Consider the following 23,439-nt stretch of genomic DNA (forward strand, 5'->3'; position numbering starts at 1 on the left):
TTTTGCTTCTTTTGGGAGGCTCCTCTAAGGTACAAAGCAAGCTTTCTCCTTGCCCCTAACTGTAGTGTGTTCTCGTTACTATGTGCAGCAAAAGTGGTGTCATGATGTTTCACGACACAAAACTTGGATGATGATATAGCACCCGAGTGTAGCCTTGATTTAATGAGCAGCTCGCTAAAATATATGTCATCCATGTGTATCCAATCACCAAAATCACCAATTAAATGGCTGGCATGTTGTCTATGTAAACATATATGTGTTATCCATGTATTTTTGTTCATTCTTTTTTGTCACTAGGCAGCTTGCCCGTGCGTTGCTATAGGATAACTAAACTTTTATACTTAAAACACATAAATTGCACGATAAGATAACAATATTGTACTCCTTCCGTTCCTTAATATAAGCCATATAGTTTTTAGCACCAATATTAATGCACGGCTTAGGGAAGGATATAAGACCGAGAAAAAAAAGGAAAATCAGACAATCTTCTCTCTCCCAATCAGATTGCTCCCTAAATCTAAAGGATTGGTTGAAACATGTGCTATGTACGGTGAAAATGTTTCCAAACTAATCGGCGTGGAAGCTGATACGTACCTATATTTTGAAATTTTCTTTAAAAATATATATGGCTTATATTAAGGAACGGAGGGAGTAAGACATTAAACTAACATTTAATCAAAAAAAGCAAAGTTTGTGAAATTAACAGTCACCAAGAGAACGGCACCGCAGGCTCACAAACTCTACTATATTAACATTTCCGTGATACGGCTAAAATAATATTTTATATCAGCAAGAAGTCTCTGATATTACAAACTAAATGAATCAATCAAATATATCAGACAAACATTGGTCAATCCACATATTTTGAACCTGTTTGACCAATGAAAATGCACAAAATGACTATTATATTAAACTAAATTCATGTCCATCATCTATTCAAAGTGCATGTCACAAGCATGTAAATAATTTCAATATTATTTAGTTCTCTAAATCTATGAGACGCGACACGGTGTCCTTAGCAAATTCTTGAACTCGACGACTTCTGGCTTCATCAACAAACAGATGATTGCATAGGACTATAAACAAATAAAAAACTTTTGGGTCAGTGTTGTAGTCAATAAATTAAATCAATGAATTACCCCAAAAGACTCGTAGGTGCTAAAAAGAGAAATGACCTTAACCACAATCTCTACTGAAACTCAATATCTAAGGAAAGTCTGCTCAGATGGCGACATTACCATATTCCTAAAATATTAGATCAACCTTCAGAGTGACCTGTGCATTCTGGGGCATGGCACAAGAACTTTTACAGAATAGGCTGCATTTTTAAAATTTGAGCAGACCATTTGTGGAATAACATATGCTGGTGAAGAAGAATGGATTGACATATCCTACAATAACAAAAGTTGAAAAGTGTTAGCCGCAGAATTCTTGAGTTCTGCAAGAAGGGACCAAAAGAACCTGCAGCTGCAGCGTTGACGGTGTATCAAAAATTATCAAGACAAATCAAGATATATGTTGGCGATAAATTATTATAAGACAAAATTTGTAGATAAGCACCTGCAGCTTTCACGGTCTATGAAAAGGTGTTGGCTGGAGCTCTTTACTTGGTTGTTGGTTTTGTGAGTTACATTACATATCAGATTGTATCATCTTTATTGAAGGGCATGTCATAAAATGGCACAATAATAACAATTACTATGATATTGAGAGATCCAACATAGGATATGGTAATGAGAGAAAATCAGTCAAACTCTCATAGACTATTTAAATGTATAGAATCTGCAACAGTAAAATCTCCGAACAAGCATAATCATTATTTAAAGCAAGGGAATGAAATTGAGGAGACTCACATGCCAAGAAGTAGGGGTCAACGGTGAGTAGTTTGACGAGCTCGTAGGTGCTGGTCCCAAGCACGATGGCCCTACTGATGCCTCATCCAGCGTCTTGCTGCCGGAGGCCCCAGAACTCGCTCCACCGCCGGTCAAGGCGACAGCCACGTGCCGAGGGCCAGTCGTGCCAAGGCCACCGCGCCTGGATGAAGACTGAGAAAAGAAGCAGAACGAAGAGTGAGAAAAATAGCAAAAATAAGGGAAAGAAGCAAGGGCATATACAACAAGACTCAAAATCAAGAAACCCCAGACCAAAAGCACCAGATCCATAAATATCGAACCCAAATCAGAGAGATGGCAGGACAGGAAGATGAAATCGGAAGCAGAGCAAGTCCATCTGCCGCATATAGGGATAGGCATGGCAACATGCCTGGGCAGCGGCGTCGAGGGCCAGCCATGGCAGCGCCACCGCGCTTGGGGCCGGCTTACCTGCGTGTAGTCGTGGAGCCTACCTCCATGCTCCGGTCGACAGACAGACCTTGGTCGGCGCCGGAGGTGCTCGCTGTTCCCGTCCCTCGACCTCGGCCTCCACGTCCGTCATGGACGTCGGGTCCTTCGTGGTCGCGTCGCTCCCCGTTGCCCCCGTGCAGGTGTGGGCGTGTGCCCGTGCCCTCGCGCGCGCGAGAGAGATGGAGAGCGAGGACGTCGAGGAGCGACGCACGGAGCCACCGAGAAGGCTAGACGGGGGTTCCCCAGCTCTACGCGGCCGGCGGCGGCGCGCCCAGATGCGGGCGGGCGCGGGCGACGATGGTGCGCGTGCGGCGGCGGCGCAGCCTGCTGCGGGCGGGCGCGGGCGGCGGCGGCGCGGCCTGCTGCGGGCGGGCACGGGCGCAGGGTGGGCGCGATTATGCGGCGTTTTAGCGATTTGCGCGCGGACGGGAGGCGGGTATCGCAGGAGAGGCGGAGCGAACATGACCTTTAAAAAAAAGTCGCACGAAAAAATACTGTTATTTTTATTCTTTGTAGTCGTAGAAGATATATATGAATACGGTGGGAGATTTGGAATGAATAAATATTCAAAACAATGATATCTAGGGGAATGGATGAAAATATCGTGCAATGACATAATAAAATATAGTAAAATTTTTACTGTTACTCATAGGGTAAAATCATCATTTTTGTATGGAACCTAATAGGATAACACATACTCATACATATGTATAACAATATAATCAATGTCCAAACATCAGGATTGTAATATCTTTTTATAGTAACAGTATAACACGCTCATTAATAAGTTATCATGATTATTATGTTTTCCGTATGTAGCAGCCCAGTTCTCGTCGGCACACGACCGAATCTAATGAGCGCACGTGCATCCGTGCCACGGGGAAGAGCGGGGTAGAAGAAGAGAGGACCAGATGAGTACCACTGCACGTTTGGTTGTGGTGGAAGTGGACTCTACTTCCATGTCCCCGCACCCTCACTGGTAGCTGCTGCTCAACAACTGAAGTGCTTGCCGAAGATAATGTATGTGTGATTGTGGGTTATGCGTAGTCTGGTCTTTTCTTATTTTTTTCTAAAAATATTACCATTTTTAAAATGTTAATATAAAAATATTATGAAGCATCATGTGGACCTACGCTTTCGTTAACACATTTCTATAATTATTATCATGGTATATTATATTACCTTATTTATTATTCTTCTAATTATATAAAATAGACAAGTTATATTAATCCTGACTCTGGATATCCTTCTCTTCCAGAAAATGTGTGCTTGAACAACAATCGCAGAATACCATAAAAGATACAGTGCGAAAGAAATAGCTGCTACGATTGGTGTATATAAGAAACTAAAATACAACTTAGCACAGTGCAAATACGTAAGTCACTTACTCCTGCTTTTATTATTTGTTTCCTATTATTATAATCGCTATTGTGTTTATAATTTCTTTTGCCATGGCTACACGTTTGAAAAAATATTCTTTTCGCTCTATTCTTCAACGCTACTTCAGCAGTACTTTTCAGCTAACGAACAGTCCTCTCACAATAAATTAGCATAAGCATTAGCATAAGTCAAATTTCAGCGAAACAAACAGGGCTATTTTCGACCTGTAGAAGAAGACGCTTATCATGATTGACTCTAGACCTGTTGAAAAGTGGTGTAAAGGCATGCCAGTGCTGATGTATGCTATGCAAACTCTTGTATTTAACTTGTAGTATATGGCCACAGTGAATGTACATAATCCTGGATGGAACAAGGATATCTTCAAATGAAAGTTCATCCGTGAAAAAAACATTGCAGATAACAAAGATGGGTAATATTATCTTTGTTCTTCCGGATGAGATTTCTCTTTGCCAATATAAACCATTGTCTTAGCCACATTACGGAGAGTTTGTGAGCCTGCGACGTCGCGCTCTTCGTGACTGTGTTAATTACACGAACTTTGATTTTTGGATTAAATGTAACGTTGGTATTTAATTTTACAGTATTATTATCTTATCGTGCGATCCATGTGTTTTTAGTAAAAAAGTTTAGCTGTCCCATAGCAACACACGGACACGAACCTAGTCTCCTACAACTATAAAAAGAAAGAAAGTAAGACCACTATTTCGTACGACAATCGTCGCTCTGTTGGTCCGCTTCACCTCCTGCGATCGTGACTTCCCTCCAGCCACCGGGACTTCCCCCGTGCGATCCCTCTCCGCGCTGTCAATCACACACCGGGCGCTCCATCCCCCGCGCCATCGTGCAATCCCACTCCTCCCCGCGATCCTTCCTTCCCCGCGCACTCGTTCCTCTCCGCGCCGTCAATCACGCACCCGGCGCTCCTTCCCCCGTGTGATCCTTCCTTCCCCTGTGCGATCGTGCGATCCATCTCCTCCCCGCAATCCTTCCTTCCCCATGCGCTCCTTCCTCTCTAGCGTCGCCCACCGGCGTCTGAACCCCCACCGCCCGTGCTAACATTGACCACCCCGCGTTTTTCCACCCGGTCGGCGAGAGGCGAACGACGCTGCCCAGGTCTATGTTGGGCACTTCGCCGGCGACATGCACCCACCAGGTATGCCCAACCCACCCCATCCATTCCCCTCCTGCTATGCGAAAACTGAGAACCCAAACCCTAATGCAAGCAATTTGCGTTCAGATCCCATCTAATTACAACTGTAGACACGTATTATGCCTATTAACTCCTATGTTAGGTTCAACCCTGCTTGTGATTGATCAAATTACAAGTGTATACATGTATTATGTTGTTCTGATGGAAAAGAAATCTGTTTTGGTCCTATGGATGATCCACCCCATGGGGTTTCTCTTAATCATTCTGAAGACGAAAATGTATTTTCATCATTATCATTTATTGAAGCCATTATGTATTTTATATTTTACTTTTTTACTACTTTTAATCGGCTCTAAATTTTCACTGCTACTTTATGTTGTTTGGTTTGTATGCTGATAAATCAAGGAATTCAAGGGCCCGAGGGAACAGTATATGCTATGGGAGTTTTCATTCTGAAGATACAAATTCCTGAATGGTGCATTTTTTTATAGATATCAAAACCAAACCTCTATGCCTCACTGAAAAATGAGAAGAGAAGCTCATCTTTATCACCCTATAATATCTTTTCTGATATTCATACTTTTTCGCAGACACAGGTATCCTTCTGAACCACCCAATGTGACTTTTGTTACTCCCATTTATCATCCCAATACTAACAATGGAGGGCGCATTTGCCTTGATATTCTGAATTTACCCCCAAAGGGAATCGATAGGAATTGCCCACATGCTCAATGGTAGCTTAGAAATCTCATAAATTCATATCCAGTCTAGATATTTTAGAAACTCTTATTTGTAATCGCAACAGTCTTTGTCATTGATGATGATATTATTGCATAGAAAGCCTGGCAACCATCACTCAAGGTAATTCAGGATTGTGGCAGTGATCAATATTGCTATTGTTTTGACAAGTATTAGCTTGCTGCTAAGTGATCCACACCCGGATGATGGGTTGATGGCTCAAATAGTAAGAACAATTTAGTATAGTTGCAGTATGATAGTGGTATACTGATACATAATGCACTTGAGCTCATCATCCAACGATGTTTCTTTTTTCCGAGACAGAATCGAGAATACAAATACAACAGACAAGTTTTAGACATAAATGCTCGGTTATGGACAGAGAAGTATGTTTCATTTCTTGTTAAGGCCCCAAAAGAGCAATGAGAAATCAAGGGTCTTAATTCTCTGCTCTCCATCTAATCCATGAGGGTCAGTATATCCAAAGTACTTTCTTAAGAAAATAGCTGATGTAGTTAAGAAGCATCCTAGGCTTCTGGTAATTTCTTTGGTTTATATTGTACTTTTAATCAACCTATTAAATTTCACTAAACATCATAAAATGTCATTTTTTAAATTTTTGCAGGTTCTATCTGATGAAATTTATGAGCATACTATCTACCAGCCTGCAAAACACACAAGCTTTGCTTCACTGCCTGGAATGTGGGAAAGAACATTAACTAGAAATGGTTTTTCTAAGGTAGATCTGTTTGCTGTTTATTTTGTTACCCCTCTCCAGAAATGCGTGTGCGCTTTATTAGCTTTATTTATTGCCCTTATCGTAAACATTATAATGTACCTTTTCAAAACTACGTGCCTAACTTATTCCAAAACCAGAACTTGACAATTAGGTAATGTAACCAAGTACTGAAATATTTGATGATGGAACTTTTACAGGCTTTTGCTATGACGGGTTGGCATTTTGGTTGAGAAGTGAAGTATATTTGAAAAGTGAAGTATATTTGAAAAAAACTTGTTAATCTGATCAGGCTTGCACTGATATAAGATTTGCTGAGAGCCAGTGTCAAGTCTAATTGTCTTGTGGATGACCTGATAGGTCTTTGAGGACATACAATTTAGAAATAATAATGGTTGGAAACATTAACTATGCAACAAGGGTTGGTTATTATTTTGATGCGCTACTTTGTTGTGCATCCTTTATAGCAGTGATTGAATTAGCTTAGAGGATTATAATTTGCAAAGTTCCTTTATAGTAGAGATACGGTCGCAATAATTTTTTTCTTCTGATGGAAGGTGTCTCTATTCTGTACATATGCATAGGTTCAAATGTAGATTTCTAAAACAATATAGTAGAGCTTATCTCATTACTTTGTGCTAATGATTTCCTTTTTGGGTTGGATGAGGGCCAATTTATAAGTAACTGGTGCAAAGCACATGTGACATGTCCATATCTGCTGGACAGTGCAAACTTATAGGCTAATATTTTCATAAATGCTATACAATACATGGGTGTTTTAGAAAAAAAAACACATAGATTTTAGTCCATCCGATAGTTGCCTCGCTGTGTCTGCGTCCGTCAGATCTGCAACCGTCGTCGTGTCAGGTATTGCGTGGTGAGCGTCCTAGTCTTGTCGGAGCAGATGACGGTGGTGCAGCCGAGGGTGATGATGACGGTGGCAGGTGGTGGTGCAGTCTTGTCCCAGTCTTGGCGGAGGCAGGTGGTGGTGCAGTCTTGTCGGAGGCAGGTCGTGATGACGGCGGGCAGGCCGATTTGTCTTCTTGTCATTGCATAGAAAAATATTGTTTCTTATGATCAGTGAATCTGTGATCTTATGATTTATGATTGTTTGGAGGTAGAAGAAGACTGAAGATAGAAGAAAGTTGGAGGATAAAAGGAGGACGGAGGTTGTTGAATCTTAATTCTATGATGTAAAAAAATTATATGCTGCATAAAACACATGGTCGTTGGATGAACGGACTGAATATTTTTCTAGGGTACGGCCGACGCACACCAGCAGCGCAGTCCTTCCTTCCCCCACGCGCGTGGTACGATCTTGCGATCCCTCTCCTCCGCGCGGCGGCACCATCACCTCTCAGCCCCGGCAGCACCTGACATCCAGCACCGACAGCAGCATCGACACCGTCCGATGCATCTGCCCGTAGCCGGCGACTGATGGCGCATCACATGGCGCCCGGCGACGCATCCCAGCGACCCAGGCTCCTTGGTGGCGATGGCGGGGCTTGGCTGCCCGACACGCAGATCCACTACGATGTCTTGTCCTCGGGTCATCTCGTCTCCGATCCTGGTATGTGGTGTCCGCAGCGTCTTCCTCCTCTGATTGTCCAGTAGTCCCACTCCCACGACCCCAAGGTGAGCCCATGGCTTCTTGTGTTCTTAATAAATCAACTCGAGTAATCCATCTCCTTCATATATCTGTGTATCTCTCCGTCCCCACCCTCTCTCTCTGTGTATAGTAGTTTCTGTATCAAGATGGATATGTAATTAGCTAATCTGATGGGTAAAAGATTCTAATATTAGGTTATGTTGTTATTCTTTTATTACTTGCATATTGCAGATCACTGTACAAATTATTCAGATAGTTTTTATTTTGTATCTATAATTTCTGAAATTCATGTGGTCTGCAGGTCTAAATATTCATTTTTTAGATAATAAAGTCTGAATAGTCATGTGAGTTCAATTTGTTTCATGTGTGTGCAGGTAGTCTGAAAGTAGTAGAGGTGCAGGCTTTTATTTCCACTGGTCTCTTAAGGATGTCTTAGAACATGATTGATGATTATTGAATGTTTTTTTCTATACTACCTGCTGCTGCTATCTAGCTTTATTTCATCATCTCCATCAGGTGTGAAAATGTATGATGTGCTACTTGCAAAGTTTATCACTACCTTGGGAATCATCTTATGGCTGATTTACATGGTGAATCTAACTCGCATAGATCACAGCCTAGCTTCTAGATGCACATCTCTCAGTCTACTCACTAGATACCAATCATTTAACTGGGGAGCTAACACAAATACCATAGAAAACTTTGTATCTTGCTATTGCTTTTCAAATTTTGGGATACATTATTTCTTTTCAAAACTAATAATAAGCAATAAAAATGAGGTCATATTAGTTCTTTTTTTAGTGGCAACTTTTTTGATATTTCTAACTAAAGCTATATTATTGTTTATAGGGTAACATTATAGACTGCAGCTATGAAGACGAGGATGCATGATGATTATGACAATGGTGGAGAAAACTACAACCAAAGGGATTATGGCAATTATATGATGATAAATACTATGTCTATGGATTTCAAAAGTGTTCATGGCCTTTGGTGATGGATATACACTTTCCCAACAGATTATCAAATTGCTTGTTAACTATTGTAACTTAGGCATGTTTAATTTGGTTATCAGGAACTCTTCACTTCCTAATTTTTTCCTTCTATCCATTCGTGTCTTCTCCTTCAAACGCTCGATTTTGGGTCGATAGTGCAGCAACCTAAATTTCCTCACCAGCGCGTGCTCCCTGGGACACAATGCTGGTGCGTGCAAAGGTCGAGGCCAGGGAGGGAGTACGCGTCGCCAGAGAGGATTGGCGATGCTACCATGCTGCTCCCCAATTGGTGCAAGGTTCACCTCTTACGCCGCCTGCGACAAGCAACCAAAGGACCACTTCTCTCTCCAGCAGCTAACATTCAAGTAATGTCCAATCATCCATATTTATTCTCTGCAGCTGTCATATGCAAGCGCACAATAATTCTTACATGTATATATTTTTCAAACTATCTAGCATATTTAAGATGATCAGTCCATAATTCAAAATTTGGCAACATAAGTTTTATCCAAAGAAAGTGGCAATAGACTAATTTTGCTTTATTATGATTCTCTCACTATAGGAACACTCTGTTTTGTTTGTATGTTTACTGTAGTGTAATTACAAAATTAATCATTTGCATCCGTACCACAATAGTGTTGGTTACTCTAGATTGTTCAGGTTCATTTTGGTGTGCTTATGCTTACGGATGCACTACTTAGGTCATTGCTATATATTCTAATTTACTATTTATGTATGCCCCGTTTCATGCTTCTGGAGTACGTCTACGATTTGTCTTATTTTCTTTTTGATGGAACAGTATGTAGTTTTTCAACAGATGTTTGAGCATTTATTTTGTATCTCTTGTGAATTTATGCAGTTGCTCTACTGGCATTCTTTGGTTTCAAGTCAATAAAAGATGCATTGGCACTTCCTGAAAATGCCAATGGGAAACATTAGGGGAACACAAAAAGTGGGAAAATGGTTGAGGCCGCTTCAGAGAAACTTGAAAAGTGAGGAGCTGACTAAGGCTAAGAAGCTTGGCAAGGAAAAGGGTGTCCTTGTCTAGAAAGTGATTATGTTCATTCTTTACACAAACTGTAATAATTGTTTACTTTAACATATGTACTCGAATAAGTTTGCAGCACCATACCATACATAGATTTTGTTGAATTGTGTTCCTCATAATCTACTGAGTAATAATATATTGTATTTAATATTCACCTAAGGCAATTGTCAAATGGTGTCATATAAATAACTTTGTGCTTAGATGCTAAAAGGAAAGGTCTATAGAGTAGAGTTGGTGAGCCTGCGACGCCGCGCTCTCTGTGACTGTGTTAATTTCACGAACTTTGCTTTTTGAATTAAATGTTACTTTTAATGGCGGTATTTAATTTTACAGTATTGTTATCTTATCGTACGATCCATATGTTTTTAGTACAAAAGCTTAGTTATTCCGTAGCCACGCACGGACACGCTACCTAGTAAAAAGAAGAATGGGAAAAAAGAAATCGTTTTTTATTTATTTATTGCAACATACGCCTCATGCTTGTACTCTTACAACACAACTGCCCTCCACCCAACCGGAAAGAAAAAACGATCCGCGGGGGAATGACGTCCCCACCTAAGGCACTTACAAAACTCGATCCAAACGGCACAAACATAGGGCCCTCGGCCCCAGTTCTCCTCCCTTTGCATGCACTACTCTATCCTCCGCTCCAAGCACCTAGAGCGATTGCTTGCAAGCATTACGAGTACCAGGCACAAGCACACCCACAGTTTCCCTCAACAAAAAAAAAAAGCACACCCACAGTGCCAGTGGTAGCGAAATCTGGTCACTGTTTATAACAATGACGATCACTGTACCTCTGTATCTCTTCAGTCGTCTCAATATTTGCAAGTGAAAAAGGCCCAATACAACACCATGTCCAAACTTGGCCATAACCAGGAGTTCTAAGGGAAATCGTGCTTGACTTTTCAACTCGTTACTTCTTGATAACTAAGCAGGAGTGGAGAACGATTTGAATAGCATAGTGACATCCCCAGTTGAAACTTGCAGGTGGGCTCTCCATAGCTGGCTGGAGTCCATCTCAATAAGCAACATGCAAATCACATGCCGCCATGCCATACCGTGATCACATGACCGCATATGAAAATTGTCAGAATAACAATCAGTTGAACCGCAAAACGATCCGAACTGTCAGCCAGGAATTTTGTTCAGAACTGTGTAAGGCCGTGCAAAATGGCTACTGGGTAGACATAATTACAAATCGCGTACTCTAAGCCAAGAATATGGTCACACAAATCACAACGAGCTGAACAAACTGCAGTAAAAAACTGGCAGCTACTAGCCGCTACTGACAAACAGAATTCACAGGACTAGCTAGCCAAGGACCCCCCAAAACAATGACTAATCAGTTGGGTCCAAGCATTCCAGGCTTTGTTTGCCAGTACTGATCCAAGCGTTGCCTTGCATACTCCTTGTACTCGAAGTCGATATTTTTGTTCACATGTGCCTGACGACATAGTGAGAAGACAAGAAACCAATAAGCTTCGACAGATGTATTATCCACAAATTGATATATGCACATTTGACTCTAGTAGCAATAACTCACCGAGATTATTCCCCACAGGCCCCAAAAGAGATGGCTTGCCAGAGTGTACTTTGCAATCAACCCTAGTAGTTTTTCAACTTCCCCATCTGATGGCTTTTCACCTGATGAAAATATATAGAATATACAATTCTTAAAAACAGAGAATTCTCACAATATATCCATGTGGTACGAGTGAGCATCTTTTTCAGTTTAAACAGTCCATTAGCACAGCATGATTGCGCAGCAATTCTCAAATTTATTGCTTTGTGACTACCTGCGGAGCTAAGGTATGTCTGAACAAATCTTCTCTGCTCCTCAATGTCTGAAATAGTGCAGAGCAATAAAATTAAGCAGCAAACGTAAGTTAAATAGCAACATATTTATCGACTCACATGGTCAATTGGTCACAAGTAAAACTAACCAGGATATTTTGAAAAATCCAACATATGTGGTGTCGCTGTATGGTAATCAGCAGCCATCTCACAAAAGTGATTAGCAATGTCAAATGCAATAGGGTTAAAACTCGCATATTCATAGTCCTGCAGGACATAAGAGATCAACAAAATAGCATTCAGTTACAGGGATAACATGGTCTAATGTGTGGTAGAACAAGAACTCCTCACTGGTCTATCAAGTTGCCCTTATTGCTAGCATTGCTCAGCAAACCAGATTGTTTGTATTTCTAGATTTTTTTTTCTGTTTTACTAATCTGTCCCCATTCCTAAAATTTCATAATAACATACAGGAAATTCATAATTCTGCATATTTTACCTAGAATTATGCAAATAGGCGCCAGCACAGGTTTAAGTATAATATGAGAATAGCTTATATCTTTTATAAAACTTACAATCAAGGTGACTTGTCTGGTCTCTTCATATATCATAATATTCCCATACTGCAGATCATTATGGCAAAATCCTACTGACTGTTCGACCCCCGAGAGCGTCTTCTCCAGCACTGCAATCTCATCGCCTAGCTTATTCAGCTGAAATTGGTTAGACTCTTCCTCAGAACACCTGCCACGAGCCTCCTCAAGCCACCGCCTGATTCATAGAACACCAAGCAAAGCAATCAGATTCGAATCAGAATTCAAGCACATTTCTCACCGAAATCAGAACAGCAGGCAATGAGAAAAAGCATACCTGAGCCTCTGCCACAATGACACGTCCCTAGGTCCAGGCATGTCGAGATCGTGAAACTCCCGCAGCTTCTTGGCAATCAGCGCGGATATCTCCGGGTCGCGCAGATCCGCCGCGGAGAGCGTCTGACAAAGCGAGGACGCGAGCAACGCGAGAGTGAGCCATAACATGACAATAACCAATAGCCAATTCCCCATTCGAGCAGACGCATTAGGGTGGTAGAGGCGTAGCGTACCCTGGCGTAGATGAACTCCTCGACGCGGCCGTTGGCAAAGCGGCCAAGGAGGCGGGGCCCCTGGCCGTGGCGCGACATGCACTCGAAGGTGCGGACCTCGTCGGCGCGGTCGAAGAAGACATCGACGCCCCGGCCGTAGATGCGCACGAGCACCTTGCGCGGGTCGCCCTCGCCGCCGGGCCAGGTGATCCGGAAGACCTCGTTGGTCATGGCGCCCTTGAGCTGGGACACGGTGAGCGCGCTGGGGTCCACGTCGCCGCCCCAGAGGTCGCCGGCGAGGCGGTGCAGGATGCGCCGCGCGTCCTCCGGGATCCGGTCGATGCTGGCGCTCCGCTTCAGCACGGGCGCGGCCTCCCCGCGCGGCGGCGGGTCCACGGCGGCCATCGGCGCGCGGAGGAGGGGGCCAAGGTGGCGACGGCGATCTGCGGAGGCGGAGGCGGAGAGGCGGGGGTGAGTCGTGTACTCGTGTCGGTTTGAGTTTGATTTGATTTGATCGGGGAGGGAAATGGGATTGGGAATGCCGCCTGCCGCGGAATCGGATCCGAATCGTGGGATCGGTGGCAAAAGCAGGCATGGGAGGATTGGAGGAAGCTTCCCAGTTCCAGGGCGATTGCCCGCTACAACTCCTGATGCCACGTCAGGCGCCAGCAGTGATTGCAAAGTGCACACGTGGAGGCAGCTGGAAGGATTGTTGTCCGCTTTCTCTATTTTAATTTGTGATTTCATTCCGCCTAATGATTCACCAATAGTGCCTAGTACAGTACTTCGTAAAAGGAAAAAAAAAGAAATATACTGTCTTTTAAAGCACTTGTGGAGCACACTACAGATACGTACGCGTGTAAACATATTCACCCCTATGAATTACGCGCGCGCACATGACACAGCTTACCTCCACGAGCGCCTTGGAAAGATTGGCTCAGTATCGTCTTGGTGCATTGCTTTTGAGGTTTTAATAAAAAATCTACTTTATTAGAAAAAAATGTCGCCGTAAGCCCGTAAGAGCATATGGTTAAATTCTAAAATAAATCTAGTAAAATACACATCAACATGAGAACTTAAATCCGTATATACAGATTCCATCACTAAGAAACACCTCACATCAAAGAGTAACTCCACGAGTTTCTTATACTTAACTTGCTAAACTAAGGGGGTGTTTGGGACTGCTCCATAAACTCCACCGTGGAGCAGCTCCATAAAAAAACTGGAGTTTGTGGAGCACCTCTTTAGGTACTCTCACAACTCCACTCTTTTTTCTCGAACTAAGTGCATGGAGTTGAAACCGTTTGGCTAAAAAACGTAGAGTGGAGCTGAAAAATGTGGAGCGGAGCAGTCCCAAACACCCTCTAAATTTAGCAATTTAACAACATAAGTAGCAACCTCAATTCATTTTCCTCTCTAGTAGTTTCCTATACAGCTTCCTAAATGATTGTGTCGAGAATCTCGAACTATTTCTAACCGATCAAACTTTTTTTTAGTAGTTTCTTTGTCTCTTACTATTTTTTCACTTGAAACCCTTTATTTCTTATTTTAGTCATGTGTCTAATTTATTCTGATATCTCCCAAGAAAAACACTAGATGAGGAGCGGATACAAAGTTCTTCTGGATTGTAGAAACATACGATTTAAAAAAGATATTTGACAAGTTTTTATTTTTAAAGAACTTCTTTTACTAATCTATTGGAGGGGACTTTTCTCTTTTTTGCTAAAAAAGTAAAATATAAAGTTGTTTTCCAAAACTTCTAAAGATGCTCTAAGAAACTTGTTTACACAATTTTAGACCGGGGGAAATTTTTAGCGGCTAACGAACGCGTCGACTAACATTAAATGAACAGTGTATATGTGCCAAGTCTTGAGCTTGATAGATAGATCGAACCGAGGCATCAAACTAGCTCAGCTCACAAAAGAATATTGTTCGGGGGCAAAAAAAAAAAGAAAAAAGGTTAGAAACGAAACAAAAATATAATCGGTAGCAAGGAACAAAAATGCGTAGATTTGTTACCCGCATTTTTTTTTTTGCGATCCAGATTATGATGGATGCCTGCTAAAACGGATAATCAAATCATCTAAAACCACTCGTTGTCATTACCGACACGAACCAGGGACAGGGCAATCATATCTAAACTCTTATCCACTCGTACGCTACTCCATCCCATTGACCCAGCTAAAAGCACTAGAGGAGCAGAGAGATGGGAGACCACGAGTTCGAGTTCAGTGATGTTACATCTGCAGCTGGAGAAGGTGGCCGCGACTCCGGCAACGACGGCCGGTTGCGGCAGCCGGAGATGAGGAGGATGAGCTGTGCAGCGCGCCTGGGTGAGCGGAGCCATAGAGTGCGCTCCGCTGTGGCAGACTGCCAGCGAGAAGAGGATACAACTGCGGCTGAGATTCGCCGAGGGTGCTACGGCCCCTAGTGAAGTGTGAAGTCTGAAGTGTGGTTCAGTGATTGGTGGCAGGCAAGATCCAGTCTCAGTTTTGCCACTGCCTGAAACTGTTAGGCATGACTGAAATCTTTAAAAATGGATTGTCAGAAGCTAAGCGCCTAAGCTTGTAGTGCCATGCACAAGAGCCACACATGACTATGAGCAACTGTGGTACGCTGTATGTTTTTTTTCTAAAGGGCAGCAAGAGATTTGATGCAAATATAATAGTGGGAACAGGGGCGGATCCAACGGTGGGATGGGGGGCTCAAGCCCTCTCTACCCATACCAAAACAGTAGAACCTCCTGTGGAGCCCCCATGAGTTTTTAGGGAAAGTTCTATAGTGTAGAGGGGGCTGAGACTTAAGATAGAACAACAGTGTTGTTCATTCCCCCTGAAATATTTTCTGGATCCGCCGCTGAGTGGGGAGGAAAACAACTTATGTCCTGCAGGACCCGTGATAACTGAGAAAACTATAAATGGTGGTATGTTGTTTGTAAAAGTTCAGTTGACTGACTGTTTCTCAATTGCTTCGAAAATGTGAGTCCCAAGATTAGTTTACAAACTCAAATAATTGCTATGATTCTCCTTATACGACAACAAGAAGATGAGAATTCGATGCCAGAATATTCTGATTTCTGGATCCCGGTAACGCACAAGTTTTACATGGACACTGATGGGCATGGACAAAAGCAGTATCCATATAGTTCACTGATTCAAACTGAATCACTACCTCACAGCAGAACAAATATGTAATCAATATTCAGTAATCAGGCCCCAAACCTCATTTACGACAACAAGAAGATGACAATTTGATGCCAGAACTAACCTCTTAAACATCCTGCCAACAACGTTCTCAACAGAGCTGTCCGCCGCCAAGGCATCTCCAGGCTTGTTCTGCAATGAGCACTAAATGTCTAAATTTCATGCTGACTAGAAGCATCAGAACAATTACCCCGACGCTAAAGACTTCACTCTAGAAAGACAAGGAAATGTTTCAAAGACTACCTGAGTACAGGTATCTAAGAGAGCTCTAGGTGATTCAAATGGTAACAATACTAGCAACCAACATTGCTTGGAAAAAAAAAGACGAGAAAATATAATAAAAAACCAATGGTTGAACAGAACATGGAGATGTTATACAGAAAAAAAATGAAGCTCACTATTAAGCAAACAAATGCTTCTAAAAGATTTGCATTAAAAAGCTCAGAAAGACAGACAAACTTTTTTTTAACAAAACTTAACCTCTTCATTCAAAGAAAAAAAAAATTACCTTTTCTTAATTTTAAAAGAAATCTCACTAATTACCAACTAAGAACTAGATGGAGTCTCAGTAGAAATAGACATGAGGGTGGCTAATAATAAAGCATATAAAATATGACAACATGGAGTACATACTGTAATTAGCTTGAGGACAATAAAAAAACAGAGTAACAAACATTTGCTAGAGTGGAGCGTAAAGAACACCAACATTAGTACTCAGAACTGTTCGGCTTACCTTAAAACCGGTTTATTTGGCTTTTTTTTCAGCCGAAATAGTATTTTTCTCTCACAACAATTTAGTCGGAACAGTGTTTTTCAGTCAGTTTCAGCCAAGTTCCAGCAAGCCAAACGGGGCCAAAATAGTTACTAAACGAAGGCCATGATCCTCAGCAAAAACTACTTTGGGACACCTAGAGGTTACTTAATCAGTTAATCTAACTTAACAGGGACGAAACGCGCAAATGAGTTAAACGAACTCCTTGTTCAAACCCAATTCGATAAAAATTCGCGCCTAAAAAGGCGCAAAGTTTCTATAAACACATGCAAACAGCCAAACAAACTGAGACGAGCACAATCCTCGAACCTTTGAATCCGCCCGCCAGACCGTGACGAACTATCCCAACTCTACACCGTACCAACCATCCCAACTCGCGTGCAACGTTCGTGTCAAATGAGCCCAATTCAAACAGCAGATCGCGACGGCGCAGACCTCGGATCCCCCTGACACGACGCGTTCTCCCCGCGACGCGACAGGCGCGCGGAGACCAGGATCCTGCCGCTCACCGTGGGGCGAGGGAGGAAGAGGTCGGCGGGCGGCGGCGAGCGCTCACCTTGGAGCCCAAGCCGGCGAGCGCTCCCCCGTGAGGCCGTGACGTGACGATTGCGAGGAATCGCTTGCGAACTGCGGGCCGGTCACCGTGCGGCAGTAGACCTCACCTCTTCTTCGGCCTTTTTAAATCTAGGGTGTCGGGTGTTATGTTATATATGATGTTTAGATATTAATAAAAAAATAAATTATAGAATTCGTTGATAATTCATGAGATGAATTTATTAAATCTAATTAATCCCCTTTTAACAAATGTGTTAATGTAGCATCACATGGAGATCTGGGCTTTTCGATGGCGATTCTATCTGGGCCTACCTAACGGGCTGGGAGCAAATCAAGAGCTAAGGCCCACATAGGTGGTGCTTGCGTACTTGCTTAGCCCAGAAAGTACTCCTCCCTAAGTATAAGAGACAAACGGGGAAGGAAAAGCATGGATGCATTAAATGGCCTATGGTTGGCATGATTGGCGAGATCCGAGCGAAAATAATCTGCTCACGTGCTGCGTGCATATTATAGCTACATATAATCAGGGTCATAATTAACTCATAATGGCAGTAGCCCTGCAAGACAGAATTTTGACTGAAACTGGCTAAAAAAACACTGTTCTGATTGAATTGTTGTGAGATAAAAATACTATTCCAGCTAAAAAAAGAAGCCAAACAAGACGAATATGGGGTAAGCTGAACGGGGCCTAATCAATCAGCGCTTTATGATTAATAATATGTAACACTGGAACACAAACAAATCCCAATACACTAGAAACCACACTCCGCGTTGCCGCGTGCTTGCCTGTATTGGGCCATCCTGCCATACGTGAGTTTATATGGAATGTGATGCTAGGCTCACTTCGGAGAATAAAAACAAAACAACAACTATATAAATATGAAATATTAACTACCAAAGAACTCATGTCATAAGCTAAGGAAGGTAGCAGTACTGGGTGAGCTTTAGTGTCCTTTATACTCTCCGATTTGTCATCATCCTTGTTTGACTTGTGACGGCGATGGAACGATAGCCTGAAATACAAAATGGCATAGGCAAAAATAATCATTCACATATGGTCACACCAAGAAGTAATCTTTTTAGATGCAGTCTACAGTAAAGAAAATACAAGTTAGCATCAACTGACGGGGAAAGCAAACTCCAGGAAGTAAGCTAGAAGTTAATCCTGTTACCTAGGTTGTAACACGTCCCGGCAGCCCCATCGGGGGCCCAACGTCGACGCCGATGGTTTCCAGACTATCGTGAGTCATCGTCACCGGCACTGCTCAGGAAAATCAGCACCCAAACGCCACCGCCCCGTCCCGCCAGAGCTGGCGGGTCTCTGAAAGCTCTAGTTTGGTTTTGGTTAATTGATGAAACCCTAAGTGCTAACCTAGTTTATCAAAGTGATTATAAGATAGGTAGCACTACTCCAAGTGATGAAGAAATGGTGAAGATCATGATGATGGTGATGGCATGGTGATGATCAAATACTTGAACTTGGAAAAGAAGAAAGAGAAAAACAAAAGGCTCAAGGCAAATGTATAAATAGTAGGAGCCATTTTGTTTTAGTGACCAAGACACTTAGTGAGTGTGATCACATTTAGGATCGATAGCCGTACTATTAAGAGGGATGAAACTCGTACCGAAATGCGGTTATCAAAGTGTCACTAGATGCTCTAACTCATTGCATATGCATTTAGGATCTAGTGGAGTGCTAACACCCTTAAAAATGTTTGTGAAAATATGCTAACACATGTGCACAAGGTGATACACTTGGCGATTGGCACATTTGAGTAAGGGTTAGAAACTTCACTAGCGGAGTGTCCGCCTGTAGAGTGCGGACAGTCCGACGGCGCCACCGGACGCTCTTCACAGAAAAGACGGAGGTCACTGTAAGTGACCGGACGCTGGTCTCAGTAGGACCGCCGTGTCCGGTCAGTGGAAGTGTGAAGACACTAGCGTTGGTCTTCGACCGGACTGCTGGGTCACTTAGTGACCGGACGTTGACGGGGTGCATCCGATCCTGCTGATGTGGCAGCGCACAGAGGAGACGCCGTGTGACCGGACGTTGGGTGAGTCTGGTCGAGCATGACCGGACGTGTCCGGTCGTGATTTCTCGCTTCTAGATGCTTACTAGAAACGACCGGACGCTGAGGTCCAGCGTCCGGTCACTTCGCTAGCAGCGCGTCCGGTCATCACTTAACCGTTGGGATCGGGCACTCAATATTTGAAGAAAAGGGACATGTGGCATGCATCGCACGACCGGACGCTGGGGTCCTGCGTCCGGTCGCTATGACCGGAGCATCCGGTCGCCCCGTGTTCAGTGCAGTGAGTAGCCCAATGACTCTATTTCGTGGGGGCTTCTATTTAAGCCCCATGGCCGGCTCAAGCTCACTCTCTTAGCCATTTGCATTGACATAGCAACCTTGTGAGCTTAGCCAAAGTCCCTCCCACTCATCTCCATCATTAATCCATCATCTTTGTGAGATTGAGAGAGAATTCAAGTGCATTGATTGAGTGATTGCATCTAGTGGCATTTGGTATTTGTGTTTCGCTGCGGGATTCACTTGTTACTCTTTATGATTGCCGCCACCTAGATGGCTTGGAGCAATGAGGATCGTTGAGCGGAGGTTGGTGATTGTCTCCGGCTCCGATCGTGGTGATTGTGAGGGGTCTTGTGCCTTTCCCGACGAAGCGCCGAAAGGTAACTCTAGTGGATTGCTCGTGTTCATTGAGTTACCTCACTTGTGGGTAGGTTCTTGCGGTGTCCAATTATGTAGACGAGGTTCGTGCAACACCTCTTAGCCATCGAACCACCAAGTGTTAGTCGACACAACAGGGACTAGCGTGCTAGGTAAGCACGTGAACCTCGGGAGAAAAATTAGCTATCTCTTGCCCTTTGGTATTCTCCCAGTGATTGATTTAGTATTCATCTTGTGATTGATTCACTCCTCTACACGACGGTATAATCACCCTACTCACTCATTTATATTCTTGCAAACTAGTTGTAGCAGGCTCTTTAGTATAACTAGATTTGAGAGCTTGCTTTGTAGTTTAAGGTCGTCTAGTGGAGCTCTTTAGTGTAGCAAGTGTAAGAGCTCTAAGTGAGTAGTGAAATAGCAAATTGTGTGTTTAGTGATCATAGCAACTAGAATTATTGGATAGGTGGCTTGTAACCCTTGTAGTGCTAGAGCAAGTTTGCATTTTGCTATTTGTTATACTAATCAAATTGCTTTAGTTGATTTGTAGATTTTTAAATAGGCTATTCACCCCCCTCTAGCCATATTAGGACCTTTCAGTCTCTGCTTCAACTGCCTCGCGCATGACCACATCGTCGCTCAGTGTCGCTCTCCGTCTCGTTGCTTTCGCTACCGGGGTACCGGCCATCGGGCCAGGGCATGCAAGCGTGGTCGTTCGCTGGCGTGCAAGCGAGGCCCTTTGCCAGCGTGCAAGCCTTTGTCCTCGAAGGCGCATTGCCCCGGCCAGGGTGCCAAGGCGCGTCGCCCTGCTGGTCCAAGGCTGTCGCTGGAAGGTTGCGACGCGCCAGGCTAGGCGCCGATGCCGTCGTCACCTCAGTCGTGTGTAGCAGTCGACCACGCCGTCGTTGTAACACCCTGGGTGTTAGTCATAAATTAAGCAGTGGATTTGGAAGTAAGTAGGACATGTCAAGCAATGATTATGATCTCTAGTTCATAATATGAAAGTAATAATGAAGGTGTTGAGGTCCAATCTATGAAATTACGTCCCAACCTGAACTTGGACAACACACCTTTGCTTACATGTGGACCCTGGTTAAGATTAGGCATGAGTAATATTAAACATGCTTATTTCATGAACATTACAGCAACATGCATCCATCTTGACCAGTGAAAAGGTTTCATGAAGTTTGGAATCAATAAGTCACATGAAATGATAAGTTATAACCTTAATTGAATTGCTTTATTAAGTAAATGAGAATATGAGATGTCGATCAAACTCTGCTACCTTGCCCAAATGACTCTAATTGAACTCTACAACAAAAGTCATGAAGGGTTCGTGTTGAGCAAATGTCAAGAAAATGCATCAATTGGTCGAAAACCCTAATTTCAGGGTTTAACGAGGTGTTGTTTTGACCAAGATGAAGCAATGGTTTTTGTACCAGATATGAAGTTTGACCTTTAATCAAAGTTTAAGTTTGAGTGGAGTAAAACAAACTTTATTTTTGGACCAAGACCTGATTCAACTTCGAAGTGGCTCAAACAGTGGTCTCAAGTTTGACTCAGCTGCTGTTTTTAGCCCCGAAAATTTTTCTAAGTCTGAGATTAGTGGCAAGAATAGTTGGCATCTCGCGTTCTCGAATTTTTGTTAAGCAACTCAAGTTGAGCCAAATATAAAAGTTGGAGTTTACATCTTGGAGAAGGACATACAAAAAGTTGGAATCAATTTGACCACGTTTTGACCAAGTAATTCGAGCTCAAGCAGAGCAAGGCTTAATCCTCGATTAGTTACTAACACTGTCAACTTCGGGCTTAATTAGGCGCTAATGGAAAGCTCTAATGGCCAGGCACCCTTAATGAGTTTTGTAGATCATTAGGTGGGCTGCAACTTTGCTTTTGGGCCCAAGGTCCAAATAGGGCTGAAACATAATAAAAAACTAGGTAAATGTGACCAGCTCGTGCGTGCTGCATGCGTGAGGATGTGCATGCATCTTAAATTCTTAATGCAACACTGCTACTATGGTCCTATTTTGGCACGGCCTCAAATGGTTCTCGTTTGCTGTTACAGTGCGCATAGAGCAAGAACAAGGAAAGCCAAAACTAATAATAAATCCGTTCCAAATTATAAAACGTTTTGACTTTTCTATAGTACATTGTTTTTACTATGTATCTAGACATTGTGTATATTTATGTGCATAGCAAATGCAACATATCTAAATTCCAAAAAAAAGCAACACTAGAAAAAACAAAACGTCTTGTAATTTGGAACGGAGGAGTAGTTTACTAGCTCCTAACTCATTTTGAGAAAAGAGACGAAAACTTCTTCTTGCTATACAGCTATAGTGATGAGTTGGGAGAAGCCGGAGGCACCGGATGCTCTCTCCACCACCCGACGGAGCCTGTCAGTGGCGAATCTAGGATTTTATTACGTTAGGGTATGCCACTCAAAAGTTTTCATATACAATTCGCTTAAAATCATTTGTCAATCCGGTAAATAATTGTAAAATTTACAACATAATTTGATATGCATAGACTAAATAAGTACTGCTATACTGTTCTAAATTATGAGACATTTTCAATTTCTAGATACATGGCTTTTTTTACTGACTGTTCAAATGGATAGAATTTTAAAATTGGAATGTTTGTTCTGTGTTTTATTAGGGATGCTGCTAAAGGCGAATCGATCCGATTACTTAATACAAATTAAAATCAGTAAATCACGCTTCGTGACGACATACGTTATACACTTATGTTAGCTAGCTATGTATATAGAAAACAGAAAATCTGAAAATACAAGATTGCATCCCACCTTAGCCTCGGCGGCTCGGTCGTGTCTTCTGGCCACTCGACGTTACGGCCACACGGCGTCCAGTGCGGTGGCGCGTTCATGTTGCTCGATCCGGCTGCAAGAGAGGAGCACACCAGCGCTCAGATAACGACCTGCGTTGTGGCGTCGCCTCATCGATCGGCATCACGGCGGACGGTGACTCAATTCCGGCGCCTTGTATAAAGCCGCGAACTGATGATGGTGCGGGTGCGAGAGGCCGTTTGCGTTAATAATTTGAGGAATAACGCATTCACTCGATCTGTGCCGTGAATTGAAACGCTGCTCACTCTGTGGGTCACACGTACCGCACTAGCTAGTGAGCCTGTTCACTTGCTCGTATACGATCGTGAATTATAAGTTGGAATAGTATTTTTCTGCGTCATGGGCGCTGGGCTGCTTTGCTTCGCGAGTTCGCGTGGGGAAGCCAAACGGCGGCGGCCGTCCCCGATTGAATATACACAAATTTTTCTTACGTACTTGGGTCCTGTTCAGTTCCCTTCCAAAACG

At 43.0% G+C, this 23,439-nt stretch overlaps 2 protein-coding genes across 4 annotated transcripts; one reads left to right on the forward strand and one right to left on the reverse strand.

Annotated features, from left to right (window-relative positions):
• Positions 1–4,920: 4,920 nt before the first annotated feature.
• On the forward strand, positions 4,921–10,168 carry LOC136461622 (probable ubiquitin-conjugating enzyme E2 37). 2 transcript variants are annotated; one of them, XM_066460902.1, is made up of 8 exons: positions 4,921–5,368; positions 5,490–5,611; positions 5,775–5,857; positions 5,956–6,169; positions 6,257–6,370; positions 7,626–8,002; positions 8,826–9,336; positions 9,831–10,168. In XM_066460902.1, the coding sequence occupies exons 1-4, from the start codon at positions 5,283–5,285 to the stop codon at positions 6,055–6,057; spliced, it is 393 nt and encodes a 130-aa protein (XP_066316999.1). In that variant the 5' UTR covers positions 4,921–5,282; the 3' UTR covers positions 6,058–6,169; positions 6,257–6,370; positions 7,626–8,002; positions 8,826–9,336; positions 9,831–10,168. The 2 variants fall into 2 exon arrangements, 1 of the variants encoding a protein (XP_066316999.1); XR_010760404.1 differs by lacking the exons at positions 4,921–5,368; positions 5,490–5,611 and having other exon boundaries at positions 5,654–5,857; positions 5,956–6,102.
• An 885-nt stretch (positions 10,169–11,053) lies between these two features.
• LOC136461621 (probable choline kinase 2) lies at positions 11,054–17,534 on the reverse strand. 2 transcript variants are annotated; one of them, XM_066460901.1, is made up of 9 exons: positions 17,429–17,534; positions 16,165–16,232; positions 12,919–13,340; positions 12,687–12,808; positions 12,392–12,587; positions 11,966–12,083; positions 11,819–11,866; positions 11,566–11,666; positions 11,054–11,466 (listed from the first exon to the last, which is right to left on the reverse strand). In XM_066460901.1, the coding sequence occupies exons 2-9, from the start codon at positions 16,217–16,219 to the stop codon at positions 11,365–11,367; spliced, it is 1,164 nt and encodes a 387-aa protein (XP_066316998.1). In that variant the 5' UTR covers positions 16,220–16,232; positions 17,429–17,534; the 3' UTR covers positions 11,054–11,364. The 2 variants fall into 2 exon arrangements, with proteins under 2 accessions (XP_066316998.1, XP_066316997.1); XM_066460900.1 differs by lacking the exons at positions 16,165–16,232; positions 17,429–17,534 and adding an exon at positions 15,139–15,259.
• Between the last annotated feature and the right edge of the window lie 5,905 nt (positions 17,535–23,439).

Source organism: Miscanthus floridulus, chromosome 6 (assembly GCF_019320115.1).
Source record: "Miscanthus floridulus cultivar M001 chromosome 6, ASM1932011v1, whole genome shotgun sequence".
Classification (NCBI taxonomy): domain Eukaryota; kingdom Viridiplantae; phylum Streptophyta; class Magnoliopsida; order Poales; family Poaceae; genus Miscanthus; species Miscanthus floridulus.